Source organism: Phyllosticta citriasiana (genome assembly GCF_038021145.1).
Source record: "Phyllosticta citriasiana strain CBS 120426 chromosome Unknown IWZ02scaffold_14, whole genome shotgun sequence".
NCBI classification, from domain to species: Eukaryota; Fungi; Ascomycota; class Dothideomycetes; order Botryosphaeriales; family Phyllostictaceae; genus Phyllosticta; species Phyllosticta citriasiana.
The window spans coordinates 747,610-773,988 of record NW_027117291.1 but is presented as its reverse complement, the minus strand read 5'-3'; the positions used below and the strand labels follow the sequence as shown (position 1 = coordinate 773,988).

General features: G+C 56.9%; 12 protein-coding genes across 12 annotated transcripts; 6 read left to right on the top strand and 6 right to left on the bottom strand.

Annotated features, from left to right (window-relative positions):
- Window positions 1-821: 821 nt before the first annotated feature.
- Window positions 822-2,054, bottom strand: IWZ02DRAFT_384212 (initiation-specific alpha-1,6-mannosyltransferase; the record flags this gene model as incomplete). The annotated part of the gene is made up of 2 exons (XM_066765319.1): window positions 822-862; window positions 953-2,054. 2 exons carry the CDS (start codon window positions 2,052-2,054, stop codon window positions 822-824), a joined length of 1,143 nt encoding a protein of 380 aa, XP_066619380.1.
- A 627-nt stretch (window positions 2,055-2,681) lies between these two features.
- IWZ02DRAFT_508524 (uncharacterized protein) lies at window positions 2,682-3,770 on the top strand. The gene has a single exon (XM_066770451.1). The coding sequence runs from the start codon at window positions 3,033-3,035 to the stop codon at window positions 3,483-3,485; it is 453 nt and encodes a 150-aa protein (XP_066619379.1). The 5' UTR covers window positions 2,682-3,032; the 3' UTR covers window positions 3,486-3,770.
- A 101-nt stretch (window positions 3,771-3,871) lies between these two features.
- Window positions 3,872-4,669, bottom strand: IWZ02DRAFT_384358 (Isochorismatase-like protein; the record flags this gene model as incomplete). Its single annotated transcript, XM_066765328.1, has 2 exons — window positions 3,872-4,341; window positions 4,426-4,669. 2 exons carry the CDS (start codon window positions 4,667-4,669, stop codon window positions 3,872-3,874), a joined length of 714 nt encoding a protein of 237 aa, XP_066619378.1.
- Window positions 4,670-6,166: 1,497 nt separating this feature from the next.
- On the top strand, window positions 6,167-7,298 carry IWZ02DRAFT_81420 (GPR1/FUN34/yaaH family-domain-containing protein). Its single transcript, XM_066771259.1, has 5 exons — window positions 6,167-6,293; window positions 6,386-6,499; window positions 6,625-6,670; window positions 6,768-7,084; window positions 7,144-7,298. The coding sequence occupies exons 1-4, from the start codon at window positions 6,248-6,250 to the stop codon at window positions 7,078-7,080; spliced, it is 519 nt and encodes a 172-aa protein (XP_066619377.1). The 5' UTR covers window positions 6,167-6,247; the 3' UTR covers window positions 7,081-7,084; window positions 7,144-7,298.
- Window positions 7,299-7,374: 76 nt separating this feature from the next.
- IWZ02DRAFT_81383 (uncharacterized protein) lies at window positions 7,375-9,231 on the bottom strand. The gene has a single exon (XM_066771258.1). The coding sequence runs from the start codon at window positions 8,983-8,985 to the stop codon at window positions 7,528-7,530; it is 1,458 nt and encodes a 485-aa protein (XP_066619376.1). The 5' UTR covers window positions 8,986-9,231; the 3' UTR covers window positions 7,375-7,527.
- Window positions 9,232-9,544: 313 nt separating this feature from the next.
- Window positions 9,545-12,027, top strand: IWZ02DRAFT_461242 (uncharacterized protein). Its single transcript, XM_066768204.1, has one exon. The coding sequence runs from the start codon at window positions 10,136-10,138 to the stop codon at window positions 10,763-10,765; it is 630 nt and encodes a 209-aa protein (XP_066619375.1). The 5' UTR covers window positions 9,545-10,135; the 3' UTR covers window positions 10,766-12,027.
- Window positions 12,028-12,977: 950 nt separating this feature from the next.
- Window positions 12,978-13,413, bottom strand: IWZ02DRAFT_436287 (uncharacterized protein; the record flags this gene model as incomplete). Its single annotated transcript, XM_066766515.1, has 2 exons — window positions 12,978-13,339; window positions 13,371-13,413. The coding sequence occupies 2 exons, from the start codon at window positions 13,411-13,413 to the stop codon at window positions 12,978-12,980; spliced, it is 405 nt and encodes a 134-aa protein (XP_066619374.1).
- Window positions 13,414-14,411: 998 nt separating this feature from the next.
- Window positions 14,412-15,512, top strand: IWZ02DRAFT_436286 (uncharacterized protein; the record flags this gene model as incomplete). The annotated part of the gene is made up of 1 exon (XM_066766514.1): window positions 14,412-15,512. The coding sequence occupies one exon, from the start codon at window positions 14,412-14,414 to the stop codon at window positions 15,510-15,512; it is 1,101 nt and encodes a 366-aa protein (XP_066619373.1).
- Window positions 15,513-15,682: 170 nt separating this feature from the next.
- Window positions 15,683-17,321, bottom strand: IWZ02DRAFT_81295 (uncharacterized protein). Its single transcript, XM_066771257.1, has 2 exons — window positions 16,781-17,321; window positions 15,683-16,715 (listed from the first exon to the last, which is right to left on the bottom strand). The coding sequence occupies exons 1-2, from the start codon at window positions 17,128-17,130 to the stop codon at window positions 15,854-15,856; spliced, it is 1,212 nt and encodes a 403-aa protein (XP_066619372.1). The 5' UTR covers window positions 17,131-17,321; the 3' UTR covers window positions 15,683-15,853.
- Window positions 17,322-19,525: 2,204 nt separating this feature from the next.
- Window positions 19,526-20,083, top strand: IWZ02DRAFT_493714 (uncharacterized protein; the record flags this gene model as incomplete). The annotated part of the gene is made up of 1 exon (XM_066769961.1): window positions 19,526-20,083. One exon carries the CDS (start codon window positions 19,526-19,528, stop codon window positions 20,081-20,083), a length of 558 nt encoding a protein of 185 aa, XP_066619371.1.
- Window positions 20,084-22,566: 2,483 nt separating this feature from the next.
- IWZ02DRAFT_384565 (AAT family amino acid transporter) lies at window positions 22,567-24,427 on the top strand (the record flags this gene model as incomplete). The annotated part of the gene is made up of 4 exons (XM_066765343.1): window positions 22,567-22,732; window positions 22,813-23,337; window positions 23,397-23,495; window positions 23,544-24,427. The coding sequence occupies 4 exons, from the start codon at window positions 22,567-22,569 to the stop codon at window positions 24,425-24,427; spliced, it is 1,674 nt and encodes a 557-aa protein (XP_066619370.1).
- A 280-nt stretch (window positions 24,428-24,707) lies between these two features.
- IWZ02DRAFT_384214 (FAD dependent oxidoreductase) lies at window positions 24,708-26,309 on the bottom strand (the record flags this gene model as incomplete). The annotated part of the gene is made up of 3 exons (XM_066765321.1): window positions 24,708-24,961; window positions 25,030-25,986; window positions 26,042-26,309. 3 exons carry the CDS (start codon window positions 26,307-26,309, stop codon window positions 24,708-24,710), a joined length of 1,479 nt encoding a protein of 492 aa, XP_066619369.1.
- Window positions 26,310-26,379: the final 70 nt, after the last annotated feature.

Here is a 26,379-nt window from a genome sequence, read left to right as displayed (position 1 = left end):
TATGATAACAATGGTGAGAGAAAAAGTAGAAGAAGAAAAAAAAAGTCTCCTATTCACTCAATCGCTCGCTCGCTCACTCGCTCTGTCTGCCTATTTAATCCGCGCTCGTCTGTCATCTCGTTGTGTGAACTGAGGAAAAAAAAAAAAAAAAAAAAAAACACCAACGAGTGCGAAAGGCATACCCAACACCAGCAAATGTGGTTAACGACCGACACCCTCCCTGCTCTTCTGCTGCTGCTGCTGGCGCTTGTACAGACGCGACACGGCGCGAGGCTCAGCACTTGAGCACCCGCGTGGCCTCATGCTACTGCTGCTGCTGCCACCGCTGCCCTGGGAGACCGAGGGTTGGAAAAGGTGACGTGGGTGGTTTTCGAGTTCGGCATTTGTGCCGCTGCTGCGGCGGCAGTTTGTCCTGGAGAGAAACCACGACAAAAGTGGTGGCAGAGGAACGAAGTTGGGAACCGTGGACCAGTCCTCATGGTATCAGTGAGATACTTTTGACTGGAGTTCCGCAGTGCGGCCGGTCCAAGGCTCCGGTGCTATTGGTCGACAATCTCCCCGGGAAATATCGGATAATCCATGCAAGTAATACGAAATGAAATCGAGTCAGGACTCGACGCAAAAGTGCTGCTTGTGCAGCCATTAAATGATACGAGATATTGTCGACCCTACCCAATGCGGTCCCCGATCCAGTCAAATGTGTGTTGTGCTGTACGCGCCTCGCGATGCGGATGCAATCCCAGACCATTCGAGGAAAAATGCGGTGCGCAAGGAAATTCGTAGTCGGTCGTGAGGAAAACGTCGGATCGACCCACGTAACCTTACTCTCCAATGTGGCGCTCAGTTTCTGGTTTCCAAGTTCCTGGATCGAAAAAAGTTAGCCAACGGCCGTTCCTGTATTTTGGGCGCGCAACACGAATGGCGATTGGCGAGGGGGCGCGGCGGAACTTACCTTCAAAATTGTGTTGGACAAAAGCCATGGGATCGTCCGGCTCGCCTGCGCCCATTTGCCGTACCCCTGGGCTGAAGCTCGTGATCGGCAGCACAATTACGTCGCCAACCTTTTTGGCCGCCGTCATGCCGGTGAAATTGCGCCAGGTAATGTTGCCGTTACTGGCGTGCATATCAAAGTAGCGGCCATCGTTGAAGAAGTTGAAGACGGTGTCGGTCCAGATAGCGGGGCCCGTGTACTCGACGATGCCCTTGTAATCCTTGAGGATCTTGCCCGCCTTTTTCCGCTTCAACGTCTCCTCGGTGATATTTGCGACTATCTCCCGCAAGACTGGGTGGCCTGGTTTGGCCTGAATGGTCCATTGGCAAAATTGGACCCGTCTAGAGTACCATTCATGCCAATCCTCGCGATCTGGGTCCGCCTCAATGCCAATGACCAGCCCGTACGAGGAGCGAGGCACCTCGGCTGGAACCCACTCAGTCGCCGGCTTCAAGGCTGAGGTGTCAATGTCTGTATATATGCCTCCCCTCGCCAGGAGGATGAGGTATCTGAAAAAGTCGGCCTTGACGACGGGCATGGGGAGAGCGTTGTAGGCTTCGAGGACGTCGGGGACCGAGGCGTAGAGATGGCGCATGAGGTGGACGGCTACCGAATCGGTGACTACTTCGTGGACAAACGTGGGGTGTAGTATAGTCCAGCTAGCTTCGGGCTCGCGAAAGATTTCGTCGAAGTCGCCGGAAGCAGGCGTCGCCTTCCATGTTTGCCAAATGTAGGCTGGGAACTTGGCTTGAGGGTCGTAGGGGAATTGGTGTTCGAGCTGGTCGCGTAAAGGCTTGGTGTGTAGATCTTCGAGGGCAATCTGCGGCCTCTGCTTCTTCGGGATCGGACGTTCTATTGCCTTGTCTGCCTTTGCGGCCGATGATGCTTTGGCGGATGCGGCACTGCCCTTTGGTTTCTCGGCGGCGTTTTCTTTTTGTGAGGCAGCCGGGTCGGATTGCGGGACGACGAGCTTTGATTGGGGCCCCGAGTGGGTAGAGCGCAGGAGGAAGAAGAGGGTCAGCACGACGGCGGCGACGATGAGGGCTCGTCTGAAGGACAGCATGGCGGGCAGCGGTGGCCCTTGGAGGTGAGAGGGAGAGGAAGCGGTGAGGAGCGAAGACTGGCGGAGGGAGGAGAGGAGCGGGGAGGAAGGAGAAAAAGGAAGAAAAAAGGAAAGAGGAGCGTCAGGGCTCAACTCGTATCGACGTGTTGGTACTCGCGGCTGGGTGCAGGTGGTGGTCAAGGGGGGGGGGGGGGGAGTGTCCGGGGGAAGACAGGGCGCGGCGGAGAAATTACGAGGCCGAAGCAGGCAGGCGGTGCAGGAGAGCAGCGACGCATCGAGGGAGGGCGCTGGGGACGCGTGTGGCTTGGACGCGTGCAGACGGCGACAGGTGGAGAATGGAGGTGGTGAAGGGGGAGAGAGAGAGAGAGAGAAGAGAGGTGGAGGACAACGTTCCTGCCAAGGCGGCCGTGATAGTAGAATCAACTCCTCCTCTCCCTCCCCGATGGTGGTCAAATGAGCCCCTCGCTTCGGCGAGAGAGTGCGCTGGCTGCGTTTCAGCTTCATGGTCGCTCGAATCATCCACTGGTACTGTGCTGTACCATACAACCTCGTCCTCTATCATGTCACTTCTCCCTCGCCGGGCCTCCTGGGCCTGGCCCTCCCTCTCGCACGTCAGCTCCCTTGCCGTCTGCGCAATATCTTCACCCTTGACTCCATTACTGCCCGTGCCATCTACACCACCACCATTGACGGGTCAAGCTTCCGTCGACCGGCGGGTACACCCTAATCCCGCTCAATGCGCGACATGACAGCCGTCTGTCAATTTGACTTCTGTCAAAGTGCCTGCGAAAGAAATTTATTAACCCGTACTGGCATCATCCTCCTGCCATCTCTGAGATCATCGCCAAGCTCTCGTCAGCTTCATCTTCACTCGCATCAGTCTCCAAGATGCTTCCGCTGCACGACAGGCTTTGTCATGGCCTCGTTTCCACCGTTTCGCGGCAGCTCAGGCATTGAGACATGTGCAGCTGATACAGCATGACAAGCCAGACGAAACGGCTCTCGGGCATGCGCATCCACCCCACCATCGCATTAAGGTTAGCCGTTGCCCGCCTGAGCTTGACGTCCTTAAGCAGTGTCCTGCCCGGAGTTGATCAAATCAAGTTGCCATTCACGCCCTCGTCATTGCTACCTGAGGACGACATCGGGCCGACGCCGACGACGCGGACCGGCCTGGCTGGTGGTTGCCCGCCGCCCCTCCCGCGACGTGCCGCTGCGCCCCAATCAGACGTTTGGCCACCCGCCACAGCTTACGACTACAAACTCTCCATCCGCTATAGTTGTCCAGTCCTATTGCAGGGTTTGCGTCATCACCTCTCCGCCTCGACAGCGGCATTCCCGCGTGAGGGCAGGCATTCCGCAACCCTTCACCTCGGCCTCTGCTCTCGTTATAGAACAAAAGAGTTTCAGCGCACCACCGACGGCAGCTAAGACATCACGCTGGTCTTTCCGCTGTTACGTTTGGCTCGTGGGCTTGCATTTGCTACCTTCCTTTCCTGGAGCTCGACAGGGCCGATCCTACTGAAGCTTTCAGTCGACCCGTGCGCCTGGCATCAAAATGGGACTCCAAGGCCGTCATTGGCCCAACCTCTAACCATGCAACCCAAGTTGGGATTCTTCCATCAACTCGAGCTGGATACAGTCGACTGCAAGGTTACGAAGAGCTGCTGCTGGAAAGTGATTGAAGCCACCTGGACTTCAACAGGCTGGTCGCCTTCAACCGGTCAAAGCATATTTCGACTCGACATGGCTATTTTCAGCCTCAAACTACGTCGACCCGTCTAGCATTCTTCCACCCACTTCAGATCCATGGGCAGTCACACCCCTTCGACCCCCAACGCCTCCACCACGTCTGCAACGCACAAGTTGACTCCAAATATCCCTCCCTCTTCTGTCATACTGTTGATATGGGGATCGTGATATTCTGCTTTCGCAGATGCCGTCCCATCCCGCACCATTGCACAGTCAAATCCCCTATCGCTCGCCTCCCTCATCGTTGTACTCACGCAGACATCCGTTGTCACCCCCGTCATCACCAGGTTCTTGATTCCCCTGTTTCTCAACAGCAGTTCAAAGTCTGTGTGTGCAAATGCGCCTTGTCCTGGTTTGTCGATGACTGGTTCGCCGGCAATCGGATAAAGCTCGTCCACAGTGTCGTGCGACTTGCCCCCGCGCACGAGGAGCCGTCCTCCAAGTGGACTCGGCTGGCCGATTGTCGCGCCTCCCGGATTATTTCCAGCACGGAATGCCGTACGTGACCAAAGCGTGGAGAGGTCAGGACGATGACCTGTACGTCGAATCAGCAAGCCGCCCTAACACGCCGCGATATCATGACTGTGTTGCACGGCTGGAATTGAAGGAGGCTGCTGACCTTCCCGTGTGTGGTACACCTGCCACCCAGCCTTCCTAAACGCGTCGAGCAAGCGCTTGATATTCGGAATTATAGCCCGAGCGGGATCAGCCGAGTAGCCCAGCGCCTCGATGTAGCCGCCCTTGGTGCAAAAGTCGTTCTGCATGTCCACGATGACGAGGGCCGTGGTCTCGCGCGACAGTGACGCGTCATGTGGCCAAGCATATGGCGATGCCGCTGCAATTTGCTTCTTGACCGCTGGCATGTTGGTTTGTTCACCCATGTCTCCTTGTCTTTTGTACCGGTAGTACAGCTGACGATGGTCTCGGTGCGGCTCGTGGATTTTCCAGTTTTCTGTGGATACGCAAACGCCTTAAAACGTCCTCTTTCAGAAGCGGACTAGCCAGCTTTTTGAAGAAGGCTTTAATTGCTGCTGCTATCTACGCCTCTGTTGCCGTCGCCGTCGCCGTCGCCCAATCCTCTTCATATTCATCCAGCTCGGCTAGCTATCAACGTCCCTGCAAATAAGCTTATCCATGTATCCAGTAATTTGCAGCAGCCGTTTGTTAGATCTCCATCCAAAGACTTGCTAGTATCTACTCCGTCAAGGTTTTCACGCACATCCTTCATCTTGTATGTGGACAATTGACGCGTTTACAACTCGAATTCCGCCAAAACCAGGCAAGTGGCGCTCGTGCATAGGCACAGAAGTGGCGGTCTGCTCGAGCGGAACTTCTGAAGCTTGTTGCGGCTGATAAGCCACGCAAGGGTAGATATCCCAGACGCGTGGGGTCCGCGACAAGATAAGACATACTCTGGATGCTCGGGTGGGCCGCCGGCGAGTATAAAACACAATATACAATAACATCGGAGCAACCGCATCCGAGACGCATGCAGGTAGGCGGAAAGTTCGAACGAATTGCCGTAAACAGTATTACTGACTTGCGAAATATTCAGACGCACTCAGTGAAGTAGATGGCTGCAACAAGCACGACGTTGGACTTTACGTGTCTACGACGACAATCCGGATCGACCTGCAATCGTGCCAATCGCTGAGATGCTGTAGTTGATTCCCTTCGACATTTCATGCCTCATGCTGCTATTTATGTACCCAGCCGCGAATGACGCGACCAAACCAGCGGCTTGATCAGGCAGCGAGGCTTGATGCAGATGGTGGTGGTGGCCAATGGCTCTCTATCCTCCGCGGAATCAAAAATCGGCATGCTCGGCAGTAGACGACCTTTTGACCCGTGTAGCTTCAGTCTTGATGGCGGCTCAAGAAGCCGATACCAAGGGCCAACGCCATAAGAACAAGCATAGTCTCATGTCCAGGAACTGTTCTTAAATCCATCTCGTCTTCTGTGGAAGGCTCCAACTTGTTTTTGATATCACGACTCAATGGGAATTTTTCAACATCTTTCCTTTTACGAGTGACACACCATGTCTCAACAAGACCCAAAAGACATCGAAACGGCGTTCGACCTCCAGTCAACCAACGATTCCCATCACAACACGCCTTTCAACGGCGCACACGCAATCTTCACCATGGCAGCACCACCATCACAAGAGCAGCCACCGCAAGGCCAAAACCACCACCAACCCATCACCATCCTGCCCTCAGTCGGCGCAACACTAAGCAACCCAGTACGCCCCCTCCTTGGACACAATACAGCAGCATAAGCCAACATTCTCACCATACCGCCCTCGCCATCGGCGCGACATTGACGACGCTTTCCACATCGCTCATGGAGTGGCGCGGCGTCACGACGACCAACGGCTTCATCGCCAACTTCCTCTTCCTAGCCGGCATCGGCGTGGTTGTGTCGACGCAGTGAGAGATGGCATGGGGCGATACGTATGCGTACACCATACCGTGTTGAGCGTTATTGGTGAGTTCGGCGAATGGCTAGACTACGCGATGGGGATACGTGTGGTGAAGGGGAAGCGGAAGCAGAAGCGGCTGCTGACGATGCTGGTGCAGGGCTGTTTTATGCCGGGTATGGCGCGATTATCACGCCGTCGTTCGGCGTGATGGATGCGTATGGCGGCGCTGATACGGTCGAGTATTACAATGCCATGGGGCTGTATATGACGAGTATGTGAGCGACGACAGTGCTTCTAGTCGCATCCCCTTTCTACCCATAGTGTGGCGGATGAGAAACCGCTGTCATTTTTCTCATGCGCTCTGCCTGACTGACCTTCTATCCGCCCATCACGCAGTCTGGACAGTCCTCAACACCTTTTTCCTCATCGGCTCGCTCGGAATGTACGTCTGTTCCCCATCCATCATCCTCTCTCCCCTTCTCCCATCCCCCCCCCCCCCCCCCCCCCCCCCCCCCACCCACTAACCCCTCCACCCACAGCAACACAACCTACGTCGCCATTTTCGCCACCGTCGAACTCTGCACCCTTCTCCTCGGCTCATCCTACTTTGCCGCCGCCGACGGCCACGCTAGCGGCACGACCGCGCTGCAAAAAGCGGCTGGCGCTTTCGGTTTCGTGAGCAGCTTGTGCGGATATTATACGCTGGGGAGTCTTCTTTTTGACGAGGTTTTGGAGTGGCGGTGGGCGGTGGGCGGTGGGGGGTGTTGGGGTTGTGGAGAGGGAGAGGGCGTGAAAGGGAGGTTTAGAGGGGGTGGAGAGACGGATGGGATGAGTTGGGATGGGGTGGGGTGAGGTGGTAAGTGGCTCTTTGATACTGGAGTTTTGAGTTGGATTGATTGGTTTGTATGTTTGTAGGATGACGCGGACGCCATCGGCATGCACGCGCGCCAGCTGCTTCGATTCCCATAGGCCATCTTGAGAGCGATATTCCATTCATCATGCTGAGCAACAGACTGCGCACGCAGCTCCTTTACGCCCAACTGTCCGAGCAAGCCAATTTGGTCGGGTGAAATGTGCGAGGAGGCTTCCGTCCGTTTGTCCAAGAAATGAAGACAGTCAAGAGAAAGAAGAAGAAGAATGGTCGTCTAATCATATGCAGAACCCACGCTCATGTCACCACTCACTCATCGTCCCTTTCAGCCGCCGAATCACCACATCAACAAAGCCCCATCGCTCACTTCTCTGGCAACCCACTTCTTCCACCAACATCGCCACCACTCGTCAACTCGACACCATCACCTACTCCGAATCACTCAAGCTATCCCGACGACTTCTCGCCGTCCTACGATATCCCTCCATAACATCTCTACCCCTACGCGCACCACCAGGACGACCGCGCTGACCAACACCGACGTTGCTGACGCTCTCCTCGGGCCTAATGGAGCCGGGGCCACCGCCAACGCTCAAGCCGGGAATGTGGTGCGAGTAGATCTTGGTGCCCTGGTCGTCGTTGGTGCTGTTGGCATTGGAGCCAGAAGCTGCTGCCGGCACGTAGCTGCTCTGGCGACGGCTGCCGCCGCTGTGGCGCGCGGCGCTGGACGAGCGCTGCCGGCTTTGACGACGCTGCTGGCGCGACGGCGAGCCCGTCGATGGCTCGACGCGAGCGGCCGGGGGTGGGCGCGCGATATTGGGTACGGCGTTGGGTCGGTACGACGAGTAGTAGCTGCTGTCGTGGGAGCCAGAGTTGCTGGCCGTGTTGGCCTGCGTGTAGACGTCGGTGTATGCGTCCTCGGTGACCGTCTCGCCCGAGTACGTCGAGTGGCTGATCTCGGAGCGCATCTCGTCGGCGTAGCGGCGGTTGCGCTCAGGCGTGTCCGGGCCCGATTTGGTGGGGGAGTAGGAACGCTGCGAGTCTTTCTTGTTGGATGAATTTTTCATGGCCTTGGCCTTTTCCTTTTCGCGCTTCTTGTCGCGCGCGGCAAGCTCCTTTTGCTTCTTGGCAGCTTCTTTTTGCTCCCGTTCCAGCTGCTTCTGGCGCGCTGCTGCTTCCTTTTTGGCTTCCTTGGACGCCTTCTTGGAATCTTTGCCCGAGTCTTTGACGAGGGGTTGCTGCGAGAGTTCGGAGCCGAGCGAAGATGGAGCCGTGGCAGAGTAGTCGAAGAAGGTTCCGTCCGACGCGCGGTTCAAGCCTCCGACGCGCGCGGGCTTCTCGTGACGGTAGTTGGCAAGTTCGGGATCGCGAGTCTTGGACTTGTTGAAACTCTTGCCGCGGCCGCCACGAAGTTGACCGAATATTGAGGGCGCCTTTTCATCGACGTAGGACGAATCGGGGTCGCCGGCCTCGGTTGCTGCTCTTCCATAGCTGCCGCCGTGGACAACGCTGCCTCCGCCCAGCTTTGTGCTCTTGGTCGCGTTGGACAGGGTGCGTCCGTCTGGTCCTTTGCGTCGTAGTACCGTCGACTTGTAGTCGTCCCAGTCGCCCTGTCGCCACTTGAATCCGCCGTTTGGAGCCCAGAAGAAAAACCAGAGGCTGCCCAGGACCATGCCAGCACCGATCAGGGCGAAGAGAGCAAAGAAGCCCTGATTGTTGAAGGACGAAGCAGGCTTGGCGCCTGCACCAAAGTTTGGAGAGGATGTGGATCGTTTGACCAACTCATGGGCGGCATTGTTTGCTGCCTTGGTCACGGGTGTAGAGGCAATCTTGCCGACATCATCGCGTCGAAGCAGCGACTTGAGAATTTCGCCAACAGGCGCCATGATGAGGGAAGATTGTGTCTGCTGTCGAGAAAGGCGGAGCTCGAGCCGTAGCTCAGTCGGGGGAAGAGTCACTCAAATCAACTTTAAGCAATGGAAGACAATGATCGTCTCGTCCGAAAATGGTAGAGGCAGCGCTCGGGCGCAGAGTTGCAGGTCGAGATAATGTGGATCAAAAGTTTAGCGCACAATGGAATTGTTGCAGTGACGGCAAGAATGGGAACTAAGGCTGGTGGGGGTGGATGGGGGAATAAGGGTTTGGAGCGTGTAGTGGTGGTGGTGGTGGTGGCTGGGACCAGGGCAGAATAGCAGGAGGCTGGTTCCAGTCGCCCGGGGTGGCTGGTGTCGACTGACGTTGGTAAACATGCCGTCTCCACATCAACGCACAGGCCCGGCGGGTAGACGATCGCCCTGATTTGCGGGGCACAAAAAGGGTCTTGTCCAAAGTCGTTGCCGCTCGTCACTCAACACCATTACTGCCACTTCGACATGACTTTACCATCTTGAGGCGATGACCAACAAAGATCTCGCAGAGCAATTCAAAGCCATATTGCATTCTAATTGCTGTGGTGCTCTCTCAGCTGTTTCTCTGCTTTCAATTGAAAGGTCTGCGGCCCAATCCATCATTTCGACCTCGCTCTCAGCCAACGCTGTACCTTTCTTTCTGTGCTGAAACCTCATCATGCTTGACTCTCCATGAGATGGCAGTTAATGGAGCAGCTTGGTGGCAGGAATGGCATCACAATGTGGGATCTTGAGTAGGCGCAACGGGCAGGCGGCTTGAACTGCTTGACTTGGCAGACCTACGAGAGATTGATAGCTGGTCTCAACTTTTGGAGCAAAAGTAAAGCCTGGGGTATTTTCTCCAATTGATCCAGCTTTTTACGGGACACGGGTCCCTCGGGGTGGAAATGAAAAAGACAGGCCAAAGACAGAATGAAGAGGAAAGGAAGAGTCTGGTGGAGTTGGGGCTCCATCAACAGGCGGGGGACATTGAACAAAAACAACGTCGTTAGAGATTTTCATCATGCCCAATTCTGTTATTCCCTATCTACCGGAGATGGTCAAAGACGGATCCAGCACCGTGTCAACCAGGACGAATGGCAATTTGGAAAGATGAGGCTCGACACGCTCAAATCCCGAGAAGACATGGATGGGGATAGTGAGGCTGCAAGTGTGCGGAGCGAATAGTCGCCGCGTTACATTGACGTTGCGCCGCCACATCACACACCTGATCATCAGTCCAAGACGATACCATTACTTACCTCCTGATGGCCAGGTTCGTCATTCCCAACAGCCTAATTACCCGATCTCCTTTTCCAGACGAGGCGCGCGGTTAGACCGTAACATGGCCTTCCAAAACAGTGTGCGTGCCTTTCTGGGTCTGCGCCGTACCGGCACGGTGACGAGACAGGGCTCTTTCATTGAGGTTTCAAACCTCGGTTCGCATTTCGAGTCCACGGCAGGCAGCCCTGACAGCGTCGCCAGCGTCCCACAGCATGGCGGGTGGCCGCATTTCCTTTTTCCCAAGTCCCAGATTCCAAGCTGCGCCCTCGACTTCGTTTGGGTACGAAATGTCTCGCCGCGTCCATGGTTGAGCGTCCATACGCCACGGCGCCGGGGCGTCGATCATGACGGGAAACACGACGGCTCGGAGAAAAGAAACGAAGACTCTTGTGCGCCGGGGCGGTACTGTGGTACCAGGGCGACAAGCGCCAGCAAAAAAGAGCGATTGGGTGGCCTTGTGGGCGCGGCACCGCGCTTGCATGCAGGCTGGCTGTAGGGCCACCGGCAGAGACAGAAGCAGAGAGATGGCCTTGAAGCGGTAAGACAGGGAAACGAGACGTGCCGGATTGGGGTGAGGCTGTATATACGCCTTTGCTTGTTCTGCACCGGTCAACAGAATCGGGAACGACCAACACAACGTGGAGAAGGAACGTGGATGCAAAATTTTGGTTGTACTTTTTGGGTTGTGGTACCTTGCGAATGCGGCAGAGGCACTGCGGGCGGCGACTGACAGGCAAAGCGAGGTTTTGAGGCGGCCAGAGTCACTGACGAGGTCGTACGGCGGCGCGTGGGGGTCCACGCTCAATTGGAGACATCAATGCGATGTTGAATGAGCAAGTAAGGTCGATGGGTTGCCTTTGTTGTCGTGACGCTCATGTTCACTGACGGTGCGGCATCGAGACGCAGTCAGCTTCGGCGAGCCGATTGTCAAAGGCAACCCAAAATCTCAGATCAGCAGCGCCAACAAGTTTGCTCATGCGATGTGGAAGTTCGCGTCAGGATAAGAAGCAGCCCAAAGCGCGACATGGGCTGAAAAGGCCGTCCAGACTGATAACAGCCAGACCAGCCTCGTCGCTAATCTTGCCTTGGCCCGTTCGGCGATCCGGACGGAGATGTCTTCGCGAGGCCATGCGTAAGGCGACAGGGAAATGCAGCTATGCACAGATTGGCGAAAAGTGGGATCAAGTTGTCTCTTGGCATCGAGTCGGTCGAGATGGCGTTTGCGGGGATCTTATACTTTGACGGATTAGGCAATCTAACAGGATCTAGGAACGCGATACAGAAATCGATTGTCTTGGATTCCGAGGAGCATCCAATGTACCACTGTCAGCGTCTCTGAGGCTTGCCTTGTTGTCATCATCGATGTCGATGATCACATAGAATGTGTGGATTTGTCGGGGATCCTGCAGCGAAGAGTTTGCCGGACACCAAGGTCCCACCTCTGGCTATGCAAGGCCTGGCAGAGACGGCCTGTCTTTGAGAAGTTTGGCAGAAGGCTATCTGACGCCATCCGAGACGTTGCCGACTTGACAGGTAAGCAAGAGGAATGTCAGAGCCGAGGATGAGATGACATGTGGCGGTGGCTGAATAGAGACAAGACGCAGGTAACGAGTGGTTGGAGTTGGGATAGCTGCATCTGCTGCACGTCAATGTTGACGATGACGACGGTGGCTCTGTACAGAGGGAGGTGTATGGGGGTTGGATCAGGGGAGAGACGGATGGCGGTGAGACTGTTGGCACAGATTGGGTTAATGCAGGTGGGCGAGGAGCAATCGAAGGGGTTCGTGACGAGTAAGCATGAGAGGAGACGGGAAGGATGATATTGGGGCGGGGGATGCAGCTGAGAGGTCACGCCGACAGTCAGGACAGGAACCTAATGCAGAGGCTGTGGTGTTGACAGGTGCACGGGACCTGCGCAGAGTTGAAGCCGATCACCCGCCCTGACTCGCGTGCCAAGGTCTGCACCGCAATCAGCTTGCCCGGAGCTGCCTCACGACATGCTCCCTGACAGGACCAGATCACCGATCGTGCTCTGTTCCCCCACGACCTTGCCCACGCAACGACTCACGCCGTGTCCATCAACGTCCGTCTTCGGAGCAGTTGACGGTGAACAAGACAATACTTAAACATGTAGACGACCTGACCATCTTCGGCCTGGCCAAGAGGTGGGCCATGTGATGGATCCACCACCACCACCACCACCCCACCACTACGGCCATCTGCTCGCTTCCCTCCCTTTTAGACCACCAAGCGCCTCGTCTTTGCTGCCTCCATCAACCAATCCACCTGGCCAGGGCGCGGGTCCTTGGTGCCAGCCAGACTTGGTCCACCCACAGCCGAATCATGCGGCACGTCCGCCGGAGCCGCATGCCGAGGTCACTAGGTACATAGACTCAGCACCTACCTGTGCCCAACATCTGCCACCACCACCACCTCCTCCTCCTCCTCCCCCTCCACCAACGGACGAGAAACGGGGCGGCGTCTTACCAATCCGGATTTTATTCCTTCTATCCCTACTCACCTTTTGTCTCTCGTAAACAAACGAGGGAGATTGTCTCTCCTCCCTCGTCATTTGGGATTTTCTCATCAAGCGCTTGAAGCGTTGCTCGCTTATTTTTAATTCTTACCATTGTGGCGGCTGTGGCGCGCGAGCGGTGTAGTGGTGTCGTCGTGTAGTCAGTCACCACCTCGTCAGCCAGTCAGTCTGTTCATCCGTCCGTCTCTTCCTGTCCATCCCCGCAAGGGCAGCGCAGGTTGGACCGTTGTATCTCCTTTCTCGGCAGACGTACAACAGCAAAAATCAATCCAAGCGCAGCAGAAGAAGGGAGCGAGAATTCGAGAGAAAAGCCACCGATCTGTTCTTCTTTCTCGCCTCGTTCTTGACTCTTCACATCCTCCTCCTCCTCCTCCTCCTCCTCCTCCTCCTCCTCCTCCTCCTCCTCCTCCTCCTCCTCCTCCTCCTCCTCCTCAACCCCTCCACCTTTGCACTCTCTCGTCCTGGTCTCCGTTCGCTCACCTGCCAGCCGTTCTCCACTCCAAGCCACGTCCCCTTCTTCCCTGCCCCTCGCCACTACCTCACCCTACACTACCACTCTACTTACCCTTAGCGCGGCCGTCCGTCGACTGTCTAAGGTGTGCCACCATCTGCCATACGCCACCAGTGCGGCCGCCCGTCCACAGACCTGTCCTGCTGCCACACACGAGGTCAGTCGTTCGTTGGCGGCGGGGGCTTCGACGCTAAAAATTTCTCTTCGCTTCGCTTTCTGCTACTACTGCTACTACTGCGAACGCTCTCTCTCTCTCGCTTCGCCCGGTTTTTTTTTTTTTTTTTTTTTCGTCACTCAACCCACACGTCGTCGTCAGTGGTGGTGGCAGTGGAACCCGCGTGTGCGCGTGGCTAAGCTTGCTTGGCCTTTCTTATATCGTCTCGAGGTCCCCCCACACGCTCCACGCACGCACTTACGCTTCATCATTTTTCCTCCTTCCCCCCTTTTCCCCCTCTGCGTTGCTGTTGGGTCTTAGCGGTGCACTCGCTCACTCGCTTCTTCTCCTTGTACGATACCCTTTTTTGCCTGTCGCACTCTGGGAAGGACAGTTTCCTCTTTTACAAAAAAACAGACGGATCTCGTCGTTGTGTATCGTAATCGTCTGTGGTCGGTCGGTCTATCTGTTTATCGTCAGCATTTACTTGCATCTTTATCTGCTCTTCGTCTCGTCGATTTTCGCGTTGCGAATCAAGTCGCTTGTTTCATTTCGAAACGAACCTCGACGACGGATACCAACACCAAGCGTCTGGATCACACCAGTGGCGGCTACCCCCACAGGACTCACCCTCCAAACGGAGCTACTGCGCCACGCTATTTGCGGGCCGCAGCGAGACGAACGACGAACACACGGACGGACTGTCTTACCAGAGAAGGCCGGAGGAGTAATCATAATACACCGAAGCTTGAAGGAGAAACGAAGGACCAAACAAAGGACGACGCAAGAAGGAATACCATCATCGATAGGAAGGATAACTACTAGGAGAGGCAAGGAGAAGAAAAGACGCAACCACCTCGCCGAGCGCTGGCTTCATCCCAACGACCAGCGCCACACCACAACCTCTGAGAAACAACGCAACAAACACAGGAACCGTAGAAATGGCATCATTCACAACATCAACGCCCTTCACCCTCCCCACCCACCTCCGCCGCAACGCCTCGTGGCCGCCCATGTCAGCGCGCCACCTGCCATCGCTAGCAGCCGTGCACTTCTGCCTGGCGCCAGCCAACAAGCAGCAGCAGCATCAGCACAGGTCCAGCGGACGTACCTCGAGCACCATGGCCTCATCCACAACAAGCTCCTCGACATCGTGTCAGCGCCGTTCCTGGCCGCGCGAGCAAGACCTGCCCGACATCGACGAGGACCCATTCGCGCACTTCCTCAGCCCCATGACTGAGGAGGAGCTCGACAGCCCGTTTGCCGACCATGACGACGCGCTGACATTTAGCGCGGGCATCATCGTGTCGGACGACGAGGGCGTCGGAGATGATACAAAGGACGACGAGGAGACGTCAGGGGTGCGGGGGTTGTGGGGAGACGGTGCAACGAGAGACAGATTGAGGAGCGGGTTGGTGCGCCGGTGGGCCAAGTATGTGGGGCGATGGTATGACGGCGGCGGCGGCAGAGGAGGAATTGGAGCAGCAGGAGACGGAGGTGGAGACGGACAAGCAGGGGGCGACGAGGTAGGGGAAGAAATGCAGACGACGCCGATAGGGGAAGGAAGGGGTGCAGGGGCAAGGACGAAAAGACGCCGCGCGGCTACCAGCCGTGCGTCGCCGCCAACGCTCCACCAGATCGATGAGGACCGCCACGCCGAGATGGAAGAAGAAGCGCGCGCCATGGAGCGCGAGATGGAGCGCAACATGGCCGTCGACGAGGGATACATGAGCGAGGAGGTTGCCTCATCCTCCCTCCCCGTCCTGAGCGCCGTCGTTGGGCATAAAAAGAAGACGCGGCCAAAGAGGCCTGGACCGGACCCCCTGGTGCTGTCGCCTCAGCAGCAGCCGTACAGGGCCGTCGTCCGTGAGCCGACCAAGGGACGCGCCCAGGACCTCGTCGACGGCCGCATGAGCAAGAGGAGAAAATATCGGCATTCGTGGCGCGCCCCGGACAGGGACCTGTTCACCGTTGTCGAGGAGCAGTGCGAGCCGGATGGAGATGCTTCGGAAATTGAGCAGCCGTACTTTTCCGCCTTCTAGAAGCCGGAAAAAAAAAATTAGAAAAGAAAAAAAGGCCGGCCGGGAGAAAAGAATCGTACGTGCGTGCGTGCAGTGCAGCTTCGAGCCGAGCCAGAGAGACAGAGGAAGAAGACGTGCTCGAGCTCATACGAGGGCCCGCTGCCGCTGCCCGTTTGCCGCGTCCAAGCACTTCCTTGGCCCAGAGCCCGACGATGCACCGCACCCGGACGACAGCCAATCTGATCACTCTCGAAAGGGCGGCGAGAGGAACTTAACTTAGGGCTGGTAAGGGGGTTTGATGAAGGGATCGAGATCGTTCTACGACCAACCGACGAACCATGATTCTCCTTGCCTCTATAACCTCAAAACACTACTCCATGATTCAGTCCGCCCAAGGACAAAGCAGAAGGTGAATTGTGCCCAGATCTATAGGTTCCGTAGCTTCCGTAGCTTCCATAGCTAAGATTCGACCTGCTGCCGCGAGTCCTCCTCCTCGTTGTTTCTACCGGTGGTGGAACCCATCGATTAGTACTCGACGGCTGGTTCTGGGCGACATCTTTCTTTTCCTTCGGCCAGTCCTCTGGTCCTAGGTTATTCCCTCCTTCGGCAGCCGTGTGCTGTGCCCACTCTGCGATAGCTGAATTGGGAGTACGCAGCGAACTTCGACTCGACTGCCTGGAAGCATTCCGAGACAGAGGAGGCCGGCTCGGAATCCGATTGGGAAGATCGGATCTTGCATTGGGGTTGCCGCCTGGCGTCGTCGGGCCTGAGACTGAAACCTGGGGTCTTGATGTCTGCCCGTGCTCTCCTGTGGGGTCGCTCCGATTCATTGTCCGCCGGTCGCGTCTGCCGCGTGGAGTTTCCGAGTGGAGACGGGGAGTTCGGCACCTGGGCGTGCCATTGGAGACGACCGAGGGTTTAGAGCTGTTGCCAGGCATGTTGCTGTGCTGATGGTGGTGGTGATGATGATGATGGCCGTGGTGGTTGTGATGGCCAGGATGTGGGCTGCCGTGTTGGCTCCTGTGGTGGTGACGACTTTGGTGATTTTCTCCTTGTTGATGACACTTGCATGTACATACAGGGGCTTGGCGTTGTTGCTTTGGCTTGGAGGTTTCGTATAGGGAGCCGGTAGGGGTAGGCCCGGCAGGTGATTCCTGGATTGGGGACAGGCCGAGGGTCGACCTGGACAAGTCTCTGGCGTCATGGTCACGTGTAGTGGTAGTCCTGTTTGACAACATAATATTAGTACAAGTGGCTTGAAGTGTGGTCTGGACTGGGGCATGGATTACGGCGCGGAAGTGAGATCTGAGGATCCGAAGGCCCGTCCTGCATCGGCATGTTGTTCCGTACGCTCGTCAACCCGGACCGTGGCGTCGTCAGTGCTTGAACGCCTGGAGTGGCGTTTGAACTTTTTCAGCCGAGAAGGCCAAGGGGGCTTTTTTCGCTCGTAAGCAAGTCTGATAATCTCATCGAGGCTGCTGGCGCTGATGTTGTGCAAACCGACGACTTCTACGTCTCGCTTGGACTGATCGCGGGGACACGTTTTTCTGATGTGCCTCTTGCCACGCCTCGAGTCGGCTGGAGCCCACGATCCGGTGGAGAGCTTGACAGAGTAGCGTTTCCTGAGCTTGATAGACATGCGCAGCAGGGGGACTACCCATGTAGAAGGAATGAAACAGTTTCAATTGAGGATAGTCGAGGTAACGAGAGACGGGGGAGTACGGCGGGCCAAGCTTGGGTGCAGGGTGACATGAGATGGTCGGGGCGCGCGGGTTGTCTCACAGGCAAGAATGAAGTCAGGAACAGGCTTCGCAAGGACGCCATGCATTCAGGGACGTAGAGTGCAGTGCAGCGAGAGGGAGGGCAAACGGGCACTGCTCATGGAGCTGTTTTTAGGCGTGCGACGGGGCGTGTGCGGCTTCCGGAAGCAGAGGGGTGCAGGACGGGCAAGCGCAGGCCTTGAGCCGCGATGCACTGGACGCACAGGCGACGAGCCGCTGTCGCGGTCGATGTACAGTTGAATGCCTCGTATGACAGCCGCAGCTTTGGGCCAGCAGGGCGGCGCTCATGTTTGCAGCATGACGGGCATGGTCGACCCAGCCACCAGGCCACGGGGGCATCGGCTCAGCAGCGTGGCGCGACACGATGGCCCAATTGTTCGATGCGCATGGCTGTCCTCCATCCCATCTCGCATGCGCCTGCTAAGATCTGTACCGCGCCGTGGGCCCGCTCCCGCGGAAGAGGGTCATGATCGAAGCGCTCGAGGTTGCAGGCTCTACGCCACAAGCCTCGTGGCTCCCTCATTCCTGTAGCGCTGCGCAATCGTGGCAACGTACCGTGCCATGCATCGACTATTCGGGTGCATCGCAGCCTCGAGAGCAGACGTGTCGCCTCGAGTTCCGTACATTGGTCTTGTAGAATCTGAGTCCAATAGCGCAAGGGCGGAGCGCCTTTGGACAAACTGGGCCGGCTCCCTCAAGCAACCACAGAGAGGGCGGCGTATAAGACGGGCCATGAAGCCGGACTGGAAGTGAAAGACCATCATCCCCTTCCATCATCATCATCGTCATCTCCCACTCGACCTCGACCTGCTCCCTGCGCTAGCGCAGCTTCGGCTATCGTACCTTAAGGTTGGTCCCGCGCTTCCGTCCGTCCCCGATGCTAGCCGCTTTGGACAAGGGTCCCGCTCTCTCTAAATCGACCGCACCAACATCCGCGGTCCTTTGGGAACAGGGTTTTTGGAAGCCTCACGCCCGAGGACCTGTTCGTAAACCCCCCCAGACAGATTGCTGACATTGGTTTTCGTCCCTCAGGAATATCCAGGGTTGCGGCAAGCTGACGGCAACCAAGGCGCGTCCGGGATCCACGAGACAAGCATACCCCTGCGCCTCGAGCAAAAGAACCGTGGTCGTGGGAAAGCCGATTTACCAGGCTCGCAAATCCCGCCCTTGCGTAACGTGAGACGGTCGATTTCTGCAAAGACCGACGTCACTTGCGCCTCGTGTCGCACGCAAAAGACAACCGAGATCCTTTGGAAGCCACTCGTACAGTCTTCATCCGCGCACGACCGGCTCTCTAGGTCCTGATATTGGTGGAATCGGCTCGAGAGGCTGCGGCACAATCCAGAAGAGTTGTGCGCGTGGGCCGTGGATCAGTGAAAGGTGAGCCCAAGACAATCTCGCTACGTTTCAAGCATGCATGTTCCCTGCCCCGTTCCCTGTCACCATCAGGCATATTGCAACATGTCTTGGAGGCATGCGGCGCACACGCAAGGAGCCGCGTCTGGCTACCGGGTACGCCCTGGGCCAGACAAGCCGGTTCAAGCTGCGTGCTTCCACCGTCTTCCAGATCCTGCATCGCGAGCCGTTGAATGGTCGTTCAAGCGCTGTGCCGATGATTTCTGTTGCCATGTGTATCGTGATCCGACCCCGGCATCCTAGCTTGTTTGCTCGCCGACTAGGACCCATGGCGGCCCGGGCAGCAGCGCGTCGTCCCTGCTCTTCCTTTTTTCTTTTTTCTTTTGCTCTTTCCTCTTCGCGCGCTGCCTTGGTTCGAGGCTATCGACCACGAGATGGCTCTTCTACTGAGGCTGATGGCGGTACGCCTTGACATAATGAAATATCTTCTGGCTGCCGTCTTGGGCCAAAAGCTCATTTCACCGAGGCTAAGACGCACGAGCGTCGGTGCTTTTATCTCCTTTTTTGGGCAGTTTTCTTTTCCCGGGCCGCATTCCTCTCTTCCCTCAAACACAACATGCAGTCGTTATTGGGCGCCGGCCTGTTCCCCGTGGCTAATTCCTTCTAGAAGCATTCCGTCGTCAGATGCCCAGAGGCAGAGGGAGAAGAAGAAATATCAGCGACGCTAGTGCTTCCAGGGTCTCGACTAGATCAACCTCACGACAAGGAACGAGCCCATTGACCTCTTCCTCAGCCCTTTTAAGACGGTCGAGCCGCATCGCAGAACGCTCATCATCCGCAGCAGCTCCAGAATCCTCAAACAACAACACTTCTCTCGTCAACGGGTCATCTCCAACAATGGCATACGTTGCTCGCCGCACACAAACCAACGACAACCTCGGGGCCAGGGCCGTTGAGGACATGGACAGGCGGTCCCGGAGGATTCGACTCGACAATCCTCGCACCATACGCCAAAACTCAAACGGCCGAGCAGATGGCTACGACGCTTCTGGATTCGTCATGGACGTCATCGAACAACCTCCAAGCAGTGCACGTCTGGGGCAGACTCTCAGCCCAATTCAAGTCCGCCTCCGCAGTCGTTCGCATTCTACCGCATCCATGCACGAGGGGCACTTGGTTGCCTTTGTCAGCCTCACCACTCGCGGATCTGACGGCTCAGATGTTCCTGTGGGATCCGAGGTCTTGAGCGGAAATGGTGGGTCTGGTCTCGCCAATTCAATCCAGCCAGCAGATGGCGATTCGCGAGATGTGGTCGGATATGCCTCTTTCTCTGGGCTCAAAATCATGCAAGAAGGCATGTACCGGATCCGGGTGAACTTGATCAAGGTGGACGGTGGCCAAGGCGAGGTCATGCAAATGGTGAACAGCAGGGCCATCGTGGTGGGCAGGAGTTGAAAGAAGACGAACGGTATGTTTTCCTCTTGCTTCGCTCATTCAGGATTGTAGCTGACAAGAGTGCAGAGTTTCCACCGTCTGTCTTTATTGGAGTTGGATTGGGGGTGCTTTTTCTCGTAATCGTGTAACCGGGATTTGTTGTCTTTCGCGGCGGCATTGTACGAGTTTTGGGACCTGAATGGCATATTGCTTGGAGGCATACTTGATTTGAGATGATATACGGCGGAAGTCTGTCTTACCTTTTCAAAAGCACAGATACCTTAGGGATAGAGCAGTGATACAATAGCATCGAGTTCCTTGACGTCTTGTTCGCATGGCCTGTCCGAGGACCTTGGAAGCCATTGAGAGACCATTCGACGTGTTTGTTTGGCTCTATTGACGAGGCAGCTGGTCATTGCTCTGCAATACGAAGACACCAACGGCGTGGATAGCCCCGACGTCCGAAAGGAAAGCTGGCAATGAAGATCAGGAACAGCGACTCGAGAGCTGCGACCCGGTTTCAGGATGGCATCAGAGCGTGCATGAGCTGGGTCGTTGATAGACAAGGCCAGGGGCGAAGTCCAAAATGATGAGAGCGATGAAAATGAGGCTGGAGTTTGATGACGCAGTTGGATGACGTCCCTTTGCCGCGGCGAGGCGAGGCGTCTAAGTGTCACGTGCTAAGATGAGCTAGGCTTAAAGCGGTAAACGACGAGGTCGGAATGATGACGAGCAATTCTTGCACAATTCAACGTGCAGACTCGAGTTGTGTTTGATTTTTTAGCGAATTCAGGAGTAACGCGTCATGGGCTCAGCTGCATTGGACCCGACGGGCTTTGCGTCCTTCATTTCTCTGACACTACTGCCAGCAGCGGTGCCATTGCGCTGGATAGCTCAGCTGTTGACGCTGCTTTCCCGAGCGGGCGTAAACTCGATCGAGTACATGGAGGCTATGCCGAGTTGAGCCCGACGAAAAGAAAGCATTTGATGCTTTTTTGACGCAGCCGCGGAGACTGGCGAGGCGGCTAACTCATCGAAATCATCTGCGTAACCAGTCTGTGCGCCCCAATTTCTCGTATATCTTAGGCTTTTGAAAGACCGACTCGCTTTAAGCCGAGCTGCTACAGGCGTGCCATGAGGGAGGAGCGGAATGCTTGCCATCGAAGTCGTAAAAGGTCTTGTCAATGGCTGGCTGGATGATAAGGGATTCCTTGATCTGGTCTGGGGATTCTCCACAACGACCTTGGCATTTGTCGGAGCATCAGCAACGCCTTGCGCGCTGTGGCACCTCGGAGCGGCCAAAGAGCAGAGAAGGAGCAGTGGAATCGTTCCAGAAAGAGGCGACTCGGCCGCGAGCGGATTCAGTGCAGGAAGCACAGGCCAAGTGCGCGCTGCCCCGCATTACACCGCACATGCACCACCCAACCGCCGCCTTTGACCACTCTCAGTTGGTTGCTTCTCCTGCAGAGCTAAAGTCCAAATCTCTTCTCCCGTCCTCGTATGCTCAACGCTGCAGCCTGCAAACCATGTATCGTCGTCGTCAGCTCCTGAAAAATTCTAAAAATCAAGACGACTTGTCAGGCGAGGCTTATCATGACAAGATGGCACGAGCTAAGAGATTTCCGCTCCGAGCCTTATCAGCCGCCGACCACCCCAACGAATCACTGTGCTCGCCGCTCAACAACACCGGCCTTGGTCCTGGGGTCTGCGCTTGGCCATCTTGGCTCTACTTTCTGCTGCTCGACGGGGCTGACCGCGAGCCTTCTGTGTGGAGTGCAGACATGGACAGAACCTTTCCTCAGCTGAGAGCTGTGCCACCGCCGCCGCCGTCTCTGCCGCCAAGCTGTTTGCTATCTGGCTGTCTCTGATTCTGCTCTATGCGTGGATCCTTCTGGGTCATGGCCTGTTGAAGGGCGTCATCTCAATACCATTGTGGTAGTCAAGAAGTGACAAGGCCGAGTGTATCCGCCACCAGCGGCCCCCTCCACGCCGAATGCCTCGCCTTTAGCATAAAAAGGTTTCTGCGCCGTTGCTTGAGTCGAAAGTTGTGCTTGTCGTCATTTCGCCCCGGTCCTTGCGCATTGCTGCCGCTGCACGTATTTGCGAGTCGCCCGCCAGTAGACGTCTTTTCTCCTCCGTTTCCAACCTTTCGTTGACGCTGTGTGACAACTACCTATTGTCAACAGGAATCGGAAATTCGGGCAAGGAGATCAGTGGGCTGAGAAAGAAAACCTTGCTCGCGGACACAGCACATCCGCTTCGGGTTAGCGGGGCGACCGCAAATAGTAGGGCGACCTCGGCGACCTCTCACGACATCACGCGGAGCGCTCCCTTTGCTTGGAGTCATATTAGAGGAGACATTGCAAGAGCAGAGAAAGAGCAAGGATATAAAGAAAAAGTGCATTTGGCGTTGGGAGCCCCCATCTTCAACAACTGCAAACACCATGGCTATCTGGTCGACGGATCGGTCCTCGTCGGCAGGCGAGAAGGACCCCGAGGCAACAATGACCACGGCCCACGACTCGGAGAGCCGCAAGGAAGAGTACAGCACGACGCAGTATGCCACGCCTGACGAGCATGCCGTTGTGGGCGATGCGCACCCGAAGGATAGCTTGCATCGTGGTCTGCAGGCTCGACACATCACCATGATTGCCATTGGTGGTGCTCTTGGTAAGGCCAATTCATCCAATTCCAAGCAGCGCTCTCATCCAAGTTGTAAATCTGGACCGCCAGGACTGACCTCAACACAGGCACTGGCTTGATCGTCGGAACGGGAAAAGCACTTGCACAAGCCGGGCCCGGATCAATCTTCATCGGTTACTCGTTCGTCGGGCTGCTCGTCTTCTGCGTCATGGCAGCTCTCGGAGAAATGGCATCGTGGCTGCCGCTCGCCAGTGGCTTTTCGGGATACGCAACGCGCTTCGTGGATCCAGCTCTGGGCACCGCTCTCGGATACACTTACTGGTTCAAATACATCATCACGACACCCAACCAACTGACAGCCGCGGCACTGGTGATTCAGTACTGGGTGCCAGCGGAAAAGATCAATCCCGGAGTCTTCATCACCGTGTTTCTGGTCGCCATTCTGGCCATCAATTACTTTGGCATTCGCTTCTTTGGCGAGTTTGAGTTCTGGTTGAGCAGTGTCAAAGTGGTTGTCATTGTCGGCTTGATTTTGCTCTCTTTAATCCTGGCGCTTGGTGGAGGGCCGACAGGCGACCGCCCAGGCTTTAGGTACTGGAAGAACCCAGGAGCGTTCAAGCCGTACATTGCTGGTGAGTAGTCTTTACCACTCGATGTCTTCTGAAACGCATGGCTAACGACACGAAAATAGATGGCGCCGAGGGCAAATTTCTTGGTTTCTGGAACTCTCTCATCAATGCCGTCTTCGCGTACCTAGGAACGGAGCTTGTCGGTGTGACGGTGGGCGAAGGTATGCAGAATTCTATCACAACTTGAATTTGAACTGACAGTTCCACAGCTCAAAACCCGCGACGAGTCATCCCCAAAGCCATCAAGCTGACCTTCTACCGAATCCTCTTCTTCTACTGCCTCTCGGTGCTCTTCCTTGGCATGATCGTGCCGTACGACAGCGAGGAGCTCGCCTTCGCCACGACCAAGTCTAACAGCGCCGCGGCCTCGCCCTTCGTCGTCGCCATCCGACTGGCCAAGATCGACGCCCTCCCCGGCATCATCAACGCTTGCATCCTGCTCTTCGTCTTCAGCGCCAGCAACTCCGACCTTTACATCGCATCGCGGACCATCTACGGGCTGGCATCGCAGGGCAAGGCGCCGCGGATACTGGCGCGAACCGACTCGCGCGGCGTTCCCATCTGGTCGCTGGCACTGTCAGCGCTGTTCTGCCTGCTCGCATACATGAACGTAGCCGACGACGCCAAAACCGTCTTCTCTTACTTTGTCAACCTCGTCACCATCTTCGGGCTGCTGACGTGGATCTCGATCCTGGTGACGCACATCTACTTTGTGCGGGCGCGCAACGCGCAGGGCGTCGACCCGGCGTCGCTGGCGTACGTGGCGCCGCTCGGCGCGGCCGGTTCCTACGCGGCCCTCTTCTTCTGCATCCTCATCGCCCTGACCAAGAACTTTAGCGTCTTCACCGGCGGCGAGTTCGACTACAAAAACTTCGTCACCGGCTACCTGGGCATCCCGCTCTACCTCTTGCTCATCTTTGGCGCCAAGTGGTGGAGCAAGACCGAGGCGGTCCGGCCCGAGACGGCCGATCTGTGGAGTGGCAAGGATGAGATTGATCGCGAGGAGCAGGAGTTTTTGGAGAGGGAGAGGGAGCATCGGAGGGCGAATGGCGGCGGCAAGTTCTATGAGCGCTTTGTGGCGTGGTTGTTCTAGAGCATCGCTATGGGAAGGAAGGGGGAAGGTGGGGGGGGGGGGATTTGTGTGAGCAGTGTTCTCTCGCACCCCCTGCTGTCTAACCCTTTTGCTGTCGTTTCATGGCTGGTGCACACTGCATGCCTCTCCCTCATTGTACAAAATAATCGAAAGATGTCAAACACACTAGATATGCGTATCAACAGCTCAACACGCCTCACTATCCATTCAGCAATCCGCAATTCCTGCCTACAATCATCACACTCAGAATCCCACAACATCTGCATTTCGATCTCAGAAATCACAAATGCGCCGTCCCGAGCTTCTGCTCCTGCCGCGCGTGGTTGCCAATGGCGCCCATGGCCTCGGCCTCGTGGACCGTCGGCAGAGCGCGCGCGGCCTGGATGCGCTCATTCGTGACGAGGTAGCTGCGCGGCAGGCCGACATCGTGGACGACCTTGTCGCGCGCGGCGGCGGGCGAGAGCCCCTCTTCTTCGGCCAGCAAGAGATCCACGACGGCTTTGCCGCAGAGGGTTCCGTTCGGCATGCCGTGGCCTAGCATGACAGTGTTAGTTGGTTACCAGTCACCTCATGGGGCGAATTGACAGGGAGCAATATCTTACCCGTGTATCCAGCAGAGACGTAGGCAGCCTGCAGGCCGAGGACCTTGCCAACCCAGGGCACATTGTCGCGCGAGTATCCCATGATGCCGGTCCACTGGTGCGAAGGCGTCAGCTCATCGAGACCCTCCGTCTCGCCGCCCAGCTCAAGACTCTCGAGCAGCTTGCGACGCAGCCAGGCGGCCATGCCCTCGTCGATGGCGCTGTCGTCCCACACGCCGACGTACGCGTGCTTGCCGCCGCCCTCGCCGCCGCCAAACATGTAGTGCCCGGCCGGGTTGGGCACGCCCTCGTAGGGCCGCTGGTTGAGGTAGTCGTCGTTGTGTGCCGGCTGCCCCGGCTGCCCACACAACCCGTACGAGTTCGGCAGACGAGGCGCCCCCTTGGGAGGCAGCTGTGCCGACATCTCGCCCCGGACCGGCACGATCAGGTCGGCAAACGGCGGCAGGATGTGCGAGGTGTAGCCGTTGGTCGCGACGATGAGCTTCTTGGCGCGGATCAGCCCGCGCGACGTGTGCACGACGTTGGGATACGCGCTGCCCTCGGCGGCGTCGTCGAACGAGATTCGGTGCACCGGCGTGTTGGTCTGTAAATTGAGCTTGCCCTCCTTGACCAGTTTCTCGAGGATAAATGCGACGAGCTTGTACGGCCACAGGCTGGCGGCCGAAGACGTCAGCGTCGCGCCGACGGCCTTGGGGATGCGGATTTTGGCCAGCTCGTCCTTGTCCGTCACGATCTCAACCAGCTTGCCCAGCTCGGGCGCCTTTTCCTTGAGCGCCCGCACTTCGTCGCGCGCGACTTCGAAGGCCGCGGCGTCAAAGTAGGCCCGCGTCCCCGCTAGGCTGCGCCATTCGCATTGCACGCCGTTGGCTTCTATATACGATTTGACGGCGTTGTAGTTGAGCACCTCGAATCTCGTCACGTCGACGTCGCGCGCGACGGGCAGCACCTGGCAATGGCCTGGGAGAGTGTCAGTCAGCATCTGCAGAACGAATTGATACGCCCGCCAGCATACCTCCATTGCGGCCCGTGGCTCCCCAGCACGCCTCTCGGGCCTCGAGCAGCACGACGCTGCGGCCCTTGGCGCGGTCGTCCTCGGAGAGAAAGCGGGCGGCCGACGTGCCCGTGATGCCGCTGCCAATAATCACCACATCGGCTTCGGCGGGCAGCTCATCAGTCGTGCGGTGGCCCAGCAGGAATTGGTTTGGCTCGCTGTGCCAAAAGGACGAGGTCGAGTTGGGGACGGGTAACCCCGCAGGCCTGTGCGAGTCGGTCGAGGCCATGGTGGTGGTGGGGCAGAGCGGTGGTGGGAAAAACGCTTGGGCGCGACTATTGGGGACCCTTGAAATTGCT

Excerpts from the sequence above, each read along its gene's own strand:
- IWZ02DRAFT_461242 (XM_066768204.1), top strand. The coding sequence starts at position 10,136 with ATGGGGATAGTGAGGCTGCAAGTGTGCGGAGCGAATAGTCGCCGCGTT.
- IWZ02DRAFT_81420 (XM_066771259.1), top strand. The coding sequence starts at position 6,248 with ATGGGGCGATACGTATGCGTACACCATACCGTGTTGAGCGTTATTG. Across the intron at positions 6,294-6,385 it reads TACCGTGTTGAGCGTTATTG|GGCTGTTTTATGCCGGGTAT; the intron begins GTGAGTTCGGCG and ends ATGCTGGTGCAG. Across the intron at positions 6,500-6,624 it reads CATGGGGCTGTATATGACGA|TCTGGACAGTCCTCAACACC; the intron begins GTATGTGAGCGA and ends CCCATCACGCAG.
- IWZ02DRAFT_508524 (XM_066770451.1), top strand. The coding sequence starts at position 3,033 with ATGACAAGCCAGACGAAACGGCTCTCGGGCATGCGCATCCACCCCACC.
- IWZ02DRAFT_81383 (XM_066771258.1), bottom strand. The coding sequence starts at position 8,985 with ATGGCGCCTGTTGGCGAAATTCTCAAGTCGCTGCTTCGACGCGATGAT.
- IWZ02DRAFT_81295 (XM_066771257.1), bottom strand. The coding sequence starts at position 17,130 with ATGTCTATCAAGCTCAGGAAACGCTACTCTGTCAAGCTCTCCACCGGA. Across the intron at positions 16,716-16,780 it reads TCAGATCTCACTTCCGCGCC|GACTACCACTACACGTGACC; the intron begins GTAATCCATGCC and ends GTTGTCAAACAG.